Source organism: Trichoderma ghanense (assembly GCF_004382785.1).
Source record: "Trichoderma ghanense strain CCMA-1212 chromosome Unknown scaffold_4, whole genome shotgun sequence".
In the NCBI taxonomy this organism is placed as follows: Eukaryota; Fungi; Ascomycota; class Sordariomycetes; order Hypocreales; family Hypocreaceae; genus Trichoderma; species Trichoderma ghanense.
In genome coordinates, this window is record NW_027395667.1 from 372,628 (window position 1) to 387,954 (window position 15,327).

The 15,327-nt window shown below is 54.8% G+C and overlaps 6 protein-coding genes across 6 annotated transcripts; 4 read left to right on the top strand and 2 right to left on the bottom strand.

The window, feature by feature from the left end:
- Window positions 1-3,632: 3,632 nt before the first annotated feature.
- Window positions 3,633-6,334, top strand: CCMA1212_004286 (Cell division control protein 45; the record flags this gene model as incomplete). The annotated part of the gene is made up of 3 exons (XM_073701595.1): window positions 3,633-4,397; window positions 4,448-5,520; window positions 5,587-6,334. 3 exons carry the CDS (start codon window positions 3,633-3,635, stop codon window positions 6,332-6,334), a joined length of 2,586 nt encoding a protein of 861 aa, XP_073559795.1.
- Window positions 6,335-7,038: 704 nt separating this feature from the next.
- On the bottom strand, window positions 7,039-7,872 carry CCMA1212_004287 (uncharacterized protein; the record flags this gene model as incomplete). Its single annotated transcript, XM_073701596.1, has 2 exons — window positions 7,039-7,052; window positions 7,158-7,872. 2 exons carry the CDS (start codon window positions 7,870-7,872, stop codon window positions 7,039-7,041), a joined length of 729 nt encoding a protein of 242 aa, XP_073559796.1.
- A 1,528-nt stretch (window positions 7,873-9,400) lies between these two features.
- On the bottom strand, window positions 9,401-9,742 carry CCMA1212_004288 (uncharacterized protein; the record flags this gene model as incomplete). Its single annotated transcript, XM_073701597.1, has 1 exon — window positions 9,401-9,742. The coding sequence occupies one exon, from the start codon at window positions 9,740-9,742 to the stop codon at window positions 9,401-9,403; it is 342 nt and encodes a 113-aa protein (XP_073559792.1).
- Window positions 9,743-10,509: 767 nt separating this feature from the next.
- Window positions 10,510-12,013, top strand: CCMA1212_004289 (Serine/threonine-protein phosphatase PP-X isozyme 1; the record flags this gene model as incomplete). Its single annotated transcript, XM_073701598.1, has 4 exons — window positions 10,510-10,605; window positions 10,667-10,790; window positions 10,857-10,947; window positions 11,016-12,013. The coding sequence occupies exons 1-4, from the start codon at window positions 10,589-10,591 to the stop codon at window positions 12,011-12,013; spliced, it is 1,230 nt and encodes a 409-aa protein (XP_073559673.1). The 5' UTR covers window positions 10,510-10,588.
- A 969-nt stretch (window positions 12,014-12,982) lies between these two features.
- On the top strand, window positions 12,983-13,534 carry CCMA1212_004290 (uncharacterized protein; the record flags this gene model as incomplete). The annotated part of the gene is made up of 1 exon (XM_073701599.1): window positions 12,983-13,534. One exon carries the CDS (start codon window positions 12,983-12,985, stop codon window positions 13,532-13,534), a length of 552 nt encoding a protein of 183 aa, XP_073559397.1.
- Window positions 13,535-14,749: 1,215 nt separating this feature from the next.
- On the top strand, window positions 14,750-15,326 carry CCMA1212_004291 (uncharacterized protein; the record flags this gene model as incomplete). Its single annotated transcript, XM_073701600.1, has 2 exons — window positions 14,750-14,947; window positions 15,039-15,326. The coding sequence occupies 2 exons, from the start codon at window positions 14,750-14,752 to the stop codon at window positions 15,324-15,326; spliced, it is 486 nt and encodes a 161-aa protein (XP_073559396.1).
- Between the last annotated feature and the right edge of the window lies 1 nt (window position 15,327).

Genomic DNA, 15,327 nt, shown 5'->3' on the forward strand with positions numbered 1-15,327 from the left:
GGGGGGGGGGAGCTGAGCGCAGGTACAGGTACGCCCGCCTCAGGTCTGCGCTTGACACCATCCTCAACCGTACATGCTTGCGAAGAACTCGTCATGTAATATCTCCCATGCTTGAAATTCGAATCAAATGCAAAATATCCTCACTCCACGAACAGATTAAATTAACCCGCAGATACCATGAGTAAGGTAATTAAGCGGTATAAATACCGACAGCAAGTAGCTACCTACTTGGGTACCTCAGCTAACCCACACGACGGCACCACCTTGCAACATGCCCTGCACAAAATCATCGGTAGCCGACAAGAACCTGGGAGCTCACAGCTGCCGCGCTGCGACGGGGCAAAAAGACGTCCAAGCTTTTCCGGCTGTCTCGCTTTTCGCTGCGGAACTGCCGAGTCAAGGGTACCGCCGTGTACCCTGGCGACAGGTACCAACAGCCAGCATTTTCAAGTTTGTCCCAGGTTGCATTGATCTCTTTTTCCGTCTCTTTGACCCGCCCCCTCTCGGACCGCTCGCTCACACACACCTCACACAGTCACTCATATACAAGTACGTAGACGACGAAACGATGAGACGAGTCCAGATGATGAATACATCACAGACGCGAAAGCAGAATGGTAACAAAAGGAAAGGGCAATGACAACATGGAAAGAGAGAACTGATATCGGATTTTTATCTCCGAGCCGAGAGTCAAAAACACAGCGAAGGTACTGCTGCAAAAAAACATGCTTCTCCCCCTCCCTCCCTCCCTCCCTTCCCTTCCCCATCCATCCTACATGCCATCCCGCCATCCATCCAATCCCTCGCAGGGAAAAACGCAAGCAGAAGGGAATCCAACTGCAATTCGCACACCCCCCCGTAAGCCCTTACCGTCTGGTCGGTAACTGTCGTTGGGCGGCACCGGTTCTGTGGGATGTGCGCCGCTTTTTTTTTTTTTTTTTTTTTTTATTTTAACCTTTTGCTGCCCTCTTTTGCTCCTTCAGCTGAAGACAGTCTCGGAGTTGGGGAATTGAACCAGCTGACGTTGATCACTGAAAGCAAAGATGCAGGGAAACACCTAGCGAAATAGAATCCAGAAAAGATGAATCATCGGCATGCTTGAAAGACTGGCCATTGCCGACTTGTACTGGATTCTCTCTCGGGGGGTTTCCAAGTCTCCGGCCTTCTGCGACCTCCGGTTTTGCCGCATTTGCCTGCAAGGCAAGACAATGGCGTCCCCAAGCCAAGCTTTTTGCGTGCTGTGCTTGTGTTGGCTGGGGAAGTATTGCTACACGCACACATCCCTGCTGTGTATACAGACAGCTTGTAGCTGTACTTGCTTTTTGTCCAGATGCATCTGCAGATGTCGTCTGCCATGGCCCCTGTCCATGTCCATGACCTGTCAAACCCTCACCGCCCTTGTCAAGATGCTCATCTCCACGTCTTTTTGGCTTGGTGCCTTTGTCTCAGCTTTTCGAAAGGGTTGCAGGCAATATGGGTGGTTGCAGACGCCCGTCTGTATGGCCGACACGCTCCCTCTTCTTACATGCTTTTTTACGACACTGCTATTCTGGTCTGCTAATGCTGCCAGCTTGCTGGTTACCAATCGTTTTTACTCCGTACGTATTGTTCGCACTCTTGGTCCTGGACGACCAGCCCTTCACATGTCTCGGCTCAAATCCCATTCAACCTTTTAACCTTAGCTGCGGCCGCCCTGTCAGCAGTCTTCTACCATCAAAGCATAAGGTAAACATGGGCCCGACTTCACGGCTGTCTTCTTCCGCACTTGCAGTTACACATGAGTCCTGGTGGGTACACAGGTAGGTATGCGTGCATGAGACGCATACAGGTCCCTGACCTCAACATCGTACCATGGCCAGAAATGCCGACCCTCCCTCCCCTCCTTGACCGTCTGATCAACAGGGACCTCTTTTCACCCTTCTTCTCAGAGACGGACTGGCGACGGGCCTGGGTGTATCTGGATCTCAACCATTGGTAATGATCGACTGTTTGCCAAGTTATTACTGGAGTTGAAACTCTCGGAGACTTCTGGGCTTCTCTTGGCATGCGACATAGTACGAAGCGCTCGTGCCCGCCTCTCATGATGGCTACCTTGGCTGCAATGTTTGCTAGCAGCTAATTGCAAGGACGCTCTATCGGCCACCGCTCTGTATTACGTTACCTCCTAATCTCTCAAGTTATTGTTCCTGTAGGCCTCGAGCACGACCCATTACCACGGCCTTGGGCTCAGGTGTTGCGCCCCCAACGACTTGACTTGGTGCCCACTCTGTGTGACGGAGGAGGGTGGGGATCAAACACACACATCGTCGTGCTTCTCACGCGCCAATCCAAACGCTCTCTCTCCTGCGAAACAACGCATCATACGTAGTATTTCTCATGGGAACCAAGTTGTGAATGAAGCGCACCAATAAGCAAAGTATAGCATAGCTGACAAGAAGGTTTGAATCGACCTAGGGGTAAAATGGTATCAGCCGAACGGGCCGAGACAGGAATTGGCCTCTCCTTCTGACGATCAACGGGGACGTCTTGACTCGCATCGATACGCCGACGCCCCGGCTTACGAATCAGAGTAACGCCGGGAATGAAAGAGCTGGGAGGCAAGCCAATCTCTGGAGAGATGGCGTCTTGGTTTGGCGGGCGAACGGGACGGATATGGCGTTCGTTCTGGGCCTGGGGTAGAGCTACTAGTATGATGAATTGTATCATGTGATTGTCTTTGGTCAACTTGCATCTTTCTTTGCAGACGGCGTGGTCTTGTTTTCGCCGTGTTGGATGCTGCAGCAGGGCCAAGCTGAGAGCTGCATGTGGTCAGAGGTGAGCAGGACACAACAGGCGCAGTTGCCTGCGCCTTGGGCTTCTGGTCGACTGAGTTCTGGTTTACCGACGCCAATTACTTGCTCAACGCGATATGATTGCATCCAGTAAACCGATTATGCATACCTGCTGCCTGGATTGTCTGCATATTCGAGGCCTCTCCATCATGGCAACTGTGCCAGACTCCCGTACCTTGATTGCTTGATCACACAGAATCTCGGATTAACAGCTCCCATGTTCCGTCATGCCATGCCCCACCTGCCCGGACCCCTCCATCGATCCTTCCCACTCTGGCTCGTCGCGGTGCGCGTCATTCAATTGGGCGTTTTAATTGCCAGGAACGCGTTTCCTAGCCGCAAAAACATCCATGCAGGTGGTCGTGAAGCGTGCTTCAACACAACAACGAGAGAAAAAAAGAGCCCGTCACTTTTCTATACCAGCACAGCATAAACATAGAGAGCATCAGCATCATTTTTCTGCTCATAGCCTTTTGTTTGTTCCTGTTTGTTCATTTCTTCCCTTATATTTCTTCAATTCTCGTCGCATTGATATGCAGCATATGGTTCTTGTTTGCATCTTTCGTTGGCAGTCTTGAACGGAAGATCCTCCTACGATTCATGTGCTATGCGCCTTGACGAAGCGTGTCTGACGCCAGATACCTTTACTGTCACGACCAGGCAGGGATTGCGCGCGTTTCTCTATTGAATCAAAGGAGACAGTCAGTTCATACATAGCAGATCTCGACCTTGTTCCGCATCTCATCACGCAGCTGGAGCTTTACGTTTTCGACACGATACCCATACCCGTCGTCTCGAGCCATGTACCTCCCGCGCTCCCTGATATCCAAGCTCTACTCGCATCTCCAAAACACCCGCCATCCTCTCTCCCCGGCCGTCCTGATCCTCGTCGCGCTCGAACCGGACGCTCTCTGCGCCTGCCGCATCCTCACCCGCCTCCTCAAACATGACTACATTCCGCACAAGATCCAGCCCGTCGCGGGCTACAGCGACCTGGAGAAGGCGGGAAAGGAGCTCGTCGTCCCGATGATGGAGTCGCAGGGAGGCAGCGGAGGCGTTGTCATCTGCCTTGGCGTCGGTGGCATGGTTGATCTCGGGCCGATGCTGGGCTTGGAACCCGAGGGCGAAGAGTCCCCATACGGCGGCGTCGAGGTCTGGGTCTTTGATGCTCACCGGCCGTGGAACCTGGCCAACGTCTTTGGCGGCTTCCCGCTTGAGCCTGCGGATCCAACGTCGAGCTCATACCAGTCGAGGAGTCCAGTCGGGGTCACAGGAGGAGCCATTGGCCGGTCATACAATTGCGGCAAGGGCGGCATCATCGTCTACGACGACGGCGACATCGAGGGCGATCTGACGGCCGAACGCGATGCGTATCTTGCGCTTCTGGATATGCCGGACATTGAGGAGCAGGCCGACGAGGATCTTAGCGAAGATGAGGACGATGGCGATCAAGCCGACTCAGGATCAGAGCATGCTCACGCAGGGCAGAAGAGGAAGAGCTTGAATGAGGAGGAGTCTAGCGACGACGAGGAATCGCGGCCTCGTCAGCGACGGCGAAGCAATTCCGTACGTACAACGTGACTCTTTTGGTAGCCCAATTCTAACACAGGCCGTAGTCGAGCTGGATAGCCAGCTCTCCTCGCCGGCCAGAGCACAGGGGCTTGTTATCAATCCGACAAGCCGATGCAGGCCTGTCGAGCGACCCCGTCGAACCTCCGTCAGGAGCGCAACCCCCGCCAGCCGCCTCTGCTCGCGCCCTGCGAAAGCGACTCCTGCGAATGCGACAAGAGAACGAAGCCGTCCTACACCAATACTACAGGATGGGATCATCCTACTCGGAGCCCATCTCGGCCATGATGTACTCGTTGGCCTCCGAACTTGGCCGCGATGACAATGACCTGCTGTGGTTGGCCATTGTAGGAGTCACGTCGATGGAGCTGTACGGAAGGTCATCAGCAGGCGTTGCCGCCCCTGTCCGGTCGGGCGCAGGCGGTAGGCCGTCCGGCTGGTTTGGCGTACGAGGTGCTCGGCTGCGACAGCTCCTGAGGGATGAGGTCCGGAGACTGAACCCTCCAGAGATGACCAACGGGCGAGTTGCTCCTGAGAACAATGGCATCATACCAACCACGGCCAGGAACCCTGAGGACACGGGCATTCGCCTGTCGCCAGAGCCAAGGTTTTTGCTGATCCGCCATTGGAGTCTCTACGACAGCATGCTGCATTCGCCCTATCTCTTCTCCAGGCTGAGGACCTGGAGCGAAGCGGGTATCAAGCGCCTTCACAAGCTTCTCGCCAAGATGGGAGTCAGCCTGGCGCAGTGCAAGCAGAGCTACACGCACATGGACATGATGCTGAAGCGCGAGCTGAGGGCGAAACTCCTGAAGTACGGATCGCTCTACAACCTCGACGAAATGGTGCCAGCGGTTGATACGGACGGCAAGGACCGCGCAGGAGCCAAAGACGGATGGGGCTTTGTCCGCAGCTGGGGCTGGCGCGCTACGCTCAGCGCCCAGGACGTTGGAGTCGTGATTGGCGCTCTGCTAGAGGTTGGAAAGCACGCCCATGCTCTGGACACGACAAACGGGGGGCCGAGCCAGGTCACGCGTGAGGTGGAGGACGAGTCGGAGCTGGCTGCCGAGGGCGAGGAGTGGGTTCATCGCTTCTGGGAGGCATATGACGCGTTGGAAAAGTGAGCTGCGAATCAGAAGCGAATGTGGAAAATGAAACCTGGACATGCTGACAGAAGAATTTGCAGTATCGACGCCCTCAAGGCCGGACTGCCGACAGCGCAGTTTCTACACCGCGCAATCTACCGAACCGGGACATCTCTGATCAACAAGAAGCAAATCAAGCACCTCCGTGCTTTCCGCATGTGCGTCGTCAAGGATGGCCCCGACGTTGCGCTCTTCACTCATCCGGCTGCCCTGACGAAGCTGGCCCTCTGGATCGGAGAGGCGTTGGCCGAGCAAGAAAAGGAAACCCAGGGCAAGCTGTCACATGGAGGCCGCGGAACACCGCTGGTAGTGGCGAGCCTCAACGAGAAGCGTGGAGTCTACACCGTCGTGGGCACGGGAGGCGGCGGAGGACCAGATACCCTGTTTATGAACAAGGCGACCAAGCAGGAGAGGCAGTCCAAAAAGGAAGCCAAGGCACGCAAGAAGGAAGAGGCGCGCAGGGCGAAGGAAAAGATTCGCGAAGAGAAGCGTGCGGCCCGGCGAGCGGCGACCCAAGGCAACGACGACAACGGAGACGACGAGGAGCTGGAGACGGAATCCGAGGCCTCTGACTCGTCAGAGTCGGAAGACGACTCGGATGATGATGATGAGGAGAAGAATGACCGAGGCTATGGTCTCAACAAGTTTGGCAATGCGTTTCAGGAGGTTGTTGCCGAGACGAGCGCGCGTGTGCGGATTGATAGCTTTGAGCACTCTGTTGTGGAGGTCAAGAAGGAAGATCTGGGCGCCTTTCTCGAGAGTCTGAGTGAAAAGGCTGTGGTGGGCTGATGTACCCGTCTCGTGGACTTGAGACGCCCTGATATGGGATGTGAGCAGCGAGGCGCGGGCTGACTTACGGCAGAGGGAAGTGGTGGAAGGGTATGTAGGCATGTTCTTGGTTTATACTTGTCACTTTTCGTGTGTTTTTCCATCTTCATTGCTTTTCTGAAAGGTGTTATAGGAGGGGAAAGGGAAATGGTACACATGACATTGAATGGACGACCGGTATGGTAGATGGGAGTTTCGAGGGGGGATTGGAAGGGGTGTGACAGCACGTTGATGGTTGAGGGCATATTTGAGAGTAGCTTTTCTTTCAGGGCGATGAAGAGGGGACTACATGACATTTCATGTAAGCATTAATTGTATTGAATCTGCATAGCCCTCGATTCCTTCTGATGTCTGTTGTGTGATTTGTTGAGAGGTTGTAGGTGGTTGCATGAAGATGGTGGCCAGCCGAGTAGCAGTCTCCTAATGTAATGCAGACAACACAAATGATATCAAGGTTGCTTCCAGAGTAGAGGGTACTTATCACTAATGCACGAGAACTTGAGTCCATTGACAATTCTGTATTTCTTTCCAAGTGGTTGTCATGATTTCACATCACTTGCGCCAGATCAACCAGGTTCCCAGTCAAACCCCATCACAATTTCCATTTCCAAGATGCCTTTTACCCAAATCTCTCATCACACATATATATATCCCCATCATCATCCCTACGCATTGATGACTAAAAAACCAAACATTAGCACACATTCTCTAATTCAGAACACCACCAAAGCAATCTGTCCGTCACCATCCAGGGTGTTTCGGGTGATTTGGCGCGAGTACATACCGACATTGAGCCCCGAGCTCTTAAACCCCTGATTCAGCACAACAACAATCTCCTTGCCGCCCACCATCTGCAGGTCCTTCATCGTCTGCAGGGACACAATCTGCGCGAGCAGCGAAATCTGGTCGCCCGCGCTGAGCTTGTCGATGGCGCCCGCGTCGAGGACCCCGTCGAGGCCGAGCTGGGAGAGGGCGCCGCTGATGAAGGATCCGAGGCCGTTGTTGTTGTTGTTGTTGTTGTTGTTGCCCTTGTTCTTGTTTCCGTTGTTGTTTTTGCCGTTGCCTTTGCCCTTGCCCTTGCCGTTATTTTTGCCCTTGCCGTTATCGCCTGCAGTTCCATTGCCAATCGCCACCGCACCAGTTTCCAGAGCCGGAGGCGCCGTAGTAGTAACAGCTTCCGTCGTGGTCGTGGTAGCAGCAGCAGCAGCAGCGGTAGTCGTAGCAGCCTCCGTGGCAACGGCCACAGTAGTGGCAGCAGCAGCAGCATCGTCAGCCTTCTTCTTGTCAGTCGGCGTCGGAATCTCCTGCATGACGGCGGGCTCGGCAGCGGCAGGAGGAGCCGTGTTGGCGTTGAGGGGGACCAGATCCCGCGCTCCGAGGGCGTGGATGGCGTGGCCGAAGAGGGAGCGGGCGGCGATGGTGTCCCTGGGATGGGATCGGGCGGGCAGGGCTGATGAGAGGCCGGCGGCGGCGAGGAGGAGGATTGAAGAGGGCTTCATTTTGGATGTGTTTGGATGTGTTTGTTTATAAGAAGAAGTGGAGGAATGAATATATGGATGAGAAGAGAAAAGGTGTAAGGAGAAGTTGGTTGATAAGGTAGAAAGTTGTAAGTGAAATCAAAGGAAACAGAGCACAGCTCTTGTTCAGGAAAGAAAGGAGAATTGAAATGTCAAAGTGAGTGAAGCCCAGCGACCCTAAAGAGAAGAGGAGAAACGAGAATTGGGAGGAGGGGGGGGGGCAGGGCATGATATACGTTGTGCATCTTCATGGAAAGAGGATCATCTCGGAGGGTTCCGGAGACAAGCTTTCTGGAGTGTCCGGGGCTGGAAAGCTTAGCCATCCGGGGGGGTTTGTGGCTTGTGTGAGGCCTCATGTTCTGAGACCGGATGTGGTGATATCCAGAGGCTACTTTTGGCTAGAGCCCCCTGTTCTGGGGGTGACTTGTTAGTTCTGATGCCATGGTCGATCCTCGTTGATCGCCACGAGTACGAGGTACATGTATTATCGCTGTGAGCTGTTAGTGATGCTCAAGAACGACTGGATAGGCTCATGGGTGGTGCAACAAGTATGGCCCTAGGGGTGTTGCTGTAGGTAGCAGTCGCCAAGTCGAACGAGTTCGAACGCAATCAATGCGAAACGCGAGTCGTTCCCAGAAAAGAACTACCCAGCAGCACCACTTCCAGCTGTCGCAGACTAACCGATTCAAAGTGCCAAACACTTTAGCAGCAAGGAAGAAAAAAAGGCTAGTGCGGCGGTAGACGCTGAATGGTGAAGGTGAGGCCGTCGCAGAGGTGAGAAGAGGTAGCTGAATGTGGTAAGGGGGGTTGTTGTTGTATAGTAGCCAAGCTGTCCGGGGTTGAACAAGCCGAGACACGCGGGGGTCCGGTTTCATGTTGGCGATTCTCCGACGCGAGATCGACCGGCAACGAGCAAAGCCGCAGAATTCGGAAGAGTCTGGATGGCGGCAAGTAAAGGGTGTGATTGGTTGGTTTGGTTTGGTTTGGTAAAGGTGCCGGACGGGTTGAGTCGCGCCAATGCGTCACGATGTTTGGGTTTGGGAGTGTTTGTCATGTAGAGGTGATGAACCACGCAGGGACGTAGATGAACTTGCCTGACTTGGGCTTGCAAACAGGGTTTTCAATAAGGTTCCCAGTTGGATGCTCGCTAAAACGAAGCCAAGATGTGATGAGTTCTTGGAAAAGTATGCGATTGGCGCCGATGTTGCCTCTTGTGGTTTCAGTCATTGCTGGGGTGGCCATGGTCGGAGCTTCGCGGCAATGAATGGCATCCATCAGACAGTCTGTTCGATGGGAATCTCGAGCATTGTTCGGTCAATGAAGAGACAAACAAGGCAACAATCGGCCCTCTCGTGCCTCTTCATCCTCTCTCACCCACCCCAGCCTTGTCCAGCCTCGTCGAGGTCCTTCTCCCCATCCACCACGCATTCACGTACCCAGCTGCAAACTTGCATCTTGCATATTCGAATACTTTTTTTTTCTTCTCATTCGTCCATTCTGTGGTATCAAGTCACCTATTCTCCCTCGTCTTATCCGTCGCATGAAACCCAAGCCACTCCCCCAACATGCCTCCCGGCTTCGGCACCGGACACTCCCTCGTCACGCGCTCAACCTCGTCGTCAGCCGCCTGGCCAAACTGCACCAGCCCGTCCCTGGGCTCGGCGTCCGTCCTACTCCTCCACCTCTTCCGCCGGCCGTTCTCGTCAATGATGATGTCGCCGTCGGCGTACTTTGTCCGCGGCACCGGGCAGGGCAGCAGGTGCGGCAGCGCGACGACGAAGAAGCTGGCGACGAGCGTCGTGGCGAAGAGCGACGATGTCATGCGCGACCGGGGGTGGAGATGCGGCGGCATGGCTGACAAGATGAAGGCTCGATCCCCTCCGGGCTTTGTGTCAGGGGGATTGGTTGACTGTGGTGGTGGTTGATGCTGCAGGACCGCAGTCCATCTGTTAGCTGTGCCCCTCCAGCTTTGTGATGCCCAAACCCATATCGACACGCAGGTACTTTTGATGCAGTATAGAGTAAGGTATTCAATTGCGTAAGACTCACCAGGTAATTGTCGCATGGCCCTCCAAACCCACGATGCGCATCCAATTGTGCTCCTACAAGCACCGCATGGCCGCTGGACTGGGAATCTCGACAAGCTCCAAGCAGAAAAAGGCGCCTGGGACGATCGGCAACTGGGACAGTTCGTTTGCGCGGGCGCTGATTGGCTGCGCTGTTAGTGGGATGAGCAGCAGCTGTCGGAGCGCGGCGCAACGTAGTTCCTGAGCTGCTGTAGGCACCTTAGAGTTGAGGTCGACTCCGCTGGAATCTCAGTCCCACGATCCCGGTCTCCAGGCCTGCGGAGCGCTAAAGCAGCCGCTGGAGTCTGTGGACGATAGCGATCAGAGTCGGCCGTGCTAGAGCCAACGAGGCTAGCGGCATGCCACTCGACGAACCCCGAGGCAGCGCAGTCTCGACTTTTGCTATGGCACCTCGAAATAAACGCGATAAGCCTCCAGTCCAGTTTTATACACCCTCAGCTTTGCATCTGTCGCCTCGCGTGACTCTGCCGTCTCCCACCAGGCGGTGATTCCTGGCTCCCCGCAGTCTCGCCTCTCCCGCGACATGTCATAGTCGTCTTTTACGCCCATCCGACAACCGCATCAGCTCGACCGGCGCTCCTCCGAGCGGCGTCTCTCTCCGCCGTCCCATCATGAGCGATCTCGACAAGTCAGTTCACATGCCAGCCGCCGGCCCAAGGGTTGCTTCGCCTGCTAACCGCTGCCTGCAGAGCGATCGCGCAACTGCGCTCGTGCCGCCCCATCCCAGAAGACCAAGTGCGGGAGCTCTGCCACCGCGCCAGAGAGCTTCTCATCGAGGAGGGCAACGTCGTCACTGTCACGGCGCCGGTAACAGTGAGTCGATTGGTGAGCACAACGCGAGAACACGAGCAGTAACCGAGTGTGTCTTTGCGACGGTAGATATGCGGTGACATTCACGGCCAGTTCCACGACCTGATGGAGCTGTTCCGCGTCGGCGGCGACGTTCCCGACACAAACTACCTCTTCATGGGTATGCTCTCTTCACGAGAGGGACCTCAATCTATCGCCACCATGTTTTTACTGACCTTCAGTTCCCAGGTGACTTTGTCGACCGCGGCTTCTACTCCCTCGAATCATTCCTCCTCCTCCTCTGCCTCAAAGTTCGATACCCAGACCGCATGACGCTCATCCGCGGCAACCACGAGTCCCGCCAGATCACGACCGTGTACGGCTTCTACGACGAGTGCCTGCGCAAGTACGGCAGCGCAAACGTGTGGCGCTACTGCTGCGACGTTTTCGACTACCTCGCCCTCGGCGCCATCGTCCTGGGCGCCTCCAGCACGCTGTCTCCCGGCTCGCCAGAGGACGACGACACCGAGATTGAAGTGTGCGACCAGGGAGGCTCCATCATCAGCCGGTTTCCGCGTCAGCCCCGTCCGAGTTCATCCCAAGACAAGCTCGACGCCCCCAGCAAAGGCACGCCGGACAAGACTGGCCCGCCGGGCTCGGGGGCGTCCGGCTCCAGCAGCGGAAGCGTAGGAAACCCCACGGGGGCCATCCTCTGCGTGCACGGCGGGCTCAGCCCGCTGGTGGATACTGTCGATAAGATCCGGCTCATTGACCGGAAGCAAGAGGTGCCCCACGAGGGCGCCATGTGTGACCTGCTGTGGTCGGACCCGGACGAGATTGACGGCTGGGGCCTCTCGCCGCGCGGCGCCGGGTTCCTCTTCGGCGCTGACATCGTCAAGGTCTTCAACCATCGCAACGACCTCAGCCTCATTGCCCGCGCGCACCAGCTTGTCATGGAAGGTTTTAAGGAAATGTTTGATGCTTCCATCGTCACCGTCTGGTCCGCGCCCAACTACTGCTACCGCTGCGGCAACGTCGCCGCCGTCCTGGAGCTCACCGAGGACGAGTCCGGCACGGGCATCTTCCAGAGGACCAACGGCGACGTCGGTCGCAGCTCAGGGGGCGTCGTCGAGTCGAGAGGCGGGCCAAAGCATGGGCCTGCGCGGCGGTATCGCGTGTTCCAGGCTGCGCCGCAGGACTCGCGGGGGATGCCTGCCAAGAAGCCGGTGGCGGATTATTTCCTGTGAGGGAGATTTCAGTGTTGGTTTACTTGTCTGGCGAGTGTGTCTTTCAGAGCAGCGTACGAGGAGCTCAGGGTTACGTTTTCTCAGGTGTGCGATTAGTGTCATGGTTCGCAGTCTGTGCAAGAGTAAAAGGCGATAGTCTTTGGTTTAGGAGGGCAAACATATCTGGTAACGAGTTATTGTCTTGGCGTACGGGCTTTATGAAGTAATACAATACACACCACAATACATAGATGTCACAAAGATGGTATTTTTTTTTCAACCTTCACCCCGCATTTCTCTGAGATGCCGTCTCATTCTACCGTCTGAGACTGTTGCATGTAGAGAGGAAACCAGGCAAGTACAGGTGTCGATCTAGATATGAATTCATCGTTGTCCATGGTGATCAACAGTAGCACTGCCCACGACCAAAGGTGACTCCTCATGATATACATCACGCCAGGGACAGGATGGGAGAGGAAGAGAATTACACATTGACAGTATGGAGATGTACCAGGCTCGGGAGCTGTCTCTGGAGCTACCATGGCGGAAATACTGGGATGTGACAGATGACCAGACCGCAGCTGGCACTTGCACAGTCATGGAGGATGGACAGGGCGGAACCAGTTTGCGTGTGCGAGAAAACATTGTTTTGTGTCGGAGTAGAGTACTAGAACAAGATGCTGTTATAGATGGCAAAATTATGGGGGCTGGATGTATGTCATGACGCCTTTAACAAACAACTCATGAGGCATGTGCTTGTGACGCAGTGGATTGGGTCTCCAGCCTTGCCTGCCGGACTGGCAGCGGCTGGCACACAATTTCCACCCATCCCTACCTTACATTGGTGCGTTTGTCGTCTTTCTCCTCACTCTCCCCGCTGTCTCTTCTCTTTGGTCCAAACTCAGTCAATTCTCCTCGTCAGCTCAACCATCCGGCAAACGCTTGACATTCATCTGGCACTTTGAGATGGGCCAAGACTTGTCGACCGCAATGGACCAGCCGGACATCGTCAAGACAACGACCAAGACGCTGACCCGAGACGAAGTCATGGAGGAGATGCAGCCCATCCTCCACCGCCTCAAGAACGACAAATGGACCGCCGAGCTGTCTGCTGACGTCGCAGCGGCCCTGACCCCTCAGAAGCTCAAGGTGATGCCGCCGCGCGCCAAGGCCTCGTTGGCAGAATGGATCTACGAGCAGGAGGACCAAAAGTACCTCCAGTGGCTGAAGAATGCCTCGGACGACTTGCTCTCCATGACGTGGAACGAGACGCAGCGGATCACCGGTGCCAAGATCTGGTCGAAGAGGCATCCCGCCAACCTCGCCTTGGACAAGTTGGCGAAGGCCTCGGGCGAGTTCGACCCCGAGCAGAGGGAGATTGTTCAGGCCGGCGTCAGGGAGATCAAGGAATGCCTCCAGTGCGAGAAGGAGCGCGAGGCCCAGCAACTCGAGCAGTTCACGGCCACTGTGCTGAAGGCCATCGAGAAGACGGAGGCTACCATCATAGGCCGGCTTGACGCTTATCATGAGGAGATTCGGTAAGCGTTTTCCCCGACTTATCGCGACTCCCTCTTTGCCCTCGTTCCTTCACCGAGCATCCGGATGATGTTATCTGTTGTGCTAACTGTGGCTTTTTTCGTGGTCCTCCCCTTCAGGTTGACTGGCCAGGCGTCTTCAACGGTGACTGGAAGGACTTTTTATGGGTAGCCATGGCGAGCAATAGCCCAAAGACTCGCGGTCGGAGGACATTGACTGCGAGGCGGACGTCTGTCAGTTGGTTGGTCAGGGTGCCGGCGAGGCTGAGTTCTCCTCGAAAATCAGGGGTAATCGCAGCAATAGCTACCAGCGGTCATGAGAAGGTCATCGGTTGAATATACTCTTTTTTTTTTCAATGTCGATCTACTATCACGTTGTCTCTTGGATTGCCGAAACTCGCTGAATCCCGATATAGTCGTTCTATCGGCCACATTAGGTCTTTGTCAATGTCGTTCACAGGGACAAGACTTCTAACTGAACCTTTGACTTCAGTTGATGCTCCAGGCTGTGCGTTCATCAAGACACTCATGCCGCGGACTGGGGAGAGAGTGAAGCACTAGGTAAACACCGTGAGATCAGTTCGTCGGCCACAGAGCGTTCAACTCGAAGCTCGACACGGTACTGAATCGATTCCGGCATGCCACGAGCTTTACCCTCTGAGCGTGCCCATATCGGTAGGGTAGGGGAATGAACAAAAGGACAACTGCCAGGACATGACGGACTTATCATGATGATATCAGAACGATGCATGTAAAGGCGATGGACGGAACAAGTTCAGGGATTTAAAACCTGTATTGATTCCTCAGGCACCAGGATATCATTGCTGCCGGCTGTCGTCGAGGAAGGTGCTCCCTTATCCTGAAACTCGACCGCCTTTCCCTCTCAAGCCACTGCCCAATGCTCCAATTCTGCACTCCGTCAAAAAGGAACATTTTCTTTTTCGTCCTTCATCTTCCATTACCCTCGCATGCATCTCTGTCAAAACGTTCAACAAGGTGAGTCGAGCAACGGTCTCGAGGTTCTGCCTCACCGTTCGCTCCAGACATTGCGCCGCCCCTATCAGTCCGACCGGCAATACCCGTGTCATATCTTTTCTTTTTTTTTTTTCATCACCATTTGCCAGACCTTCTTCTTCTTTCCTATCCCTGAACTTCCCCCGGTTCTAACACCTCATCTTGGCAGTTGAATTCCAGACAGAACCAACGCAAAGCAGTGTCCAAAATGGAAAAACGCAACACCTCAAGCATCACGCCCGATGAAGCGGACATTGTCACAACAACAATCAAGACACTCACCCGACAGGAGATTGACCGCCAAATAGACTGGTCCCTCTTTGCAATCTTCGCGGACCCCCCCGGAAAAGAAACCGATGAGTATTCAGCCAAGTTTGCAGCAGACTTGGCTCCTCAGAAGGTCAAGGTGTTGTCTGAGCGCACAAAACTTCATCTCGCGGATTGGGCCACTCAAACCGGAAATGAGAAGGGCTTAGACTGGCTCAAACTCGCTGCAGAAGACTTGGAATCCATCACATGAGAGGAAACGGTACGGATTCCAGGCGCGAAAACTCTGGTCGCCGAAACATCCCATCGCCAAAGTTCTGGACGAGCTAGAGGAAGCTTCGCGCAAACTCAAGGCCGAAGATGGGACTCTTTTCGAGACGAAAATCAAAACCATCAGGCAGTTTATCGAATGGGAGGAGGAACGCGTTGAACATCAGGAGTTCGAGGCAATGGTTGATACGCTGGATGAAATGGAGCACATGGCTGTGAAATGTTTGAAGAGGTTGAAGAAGGAGTAGC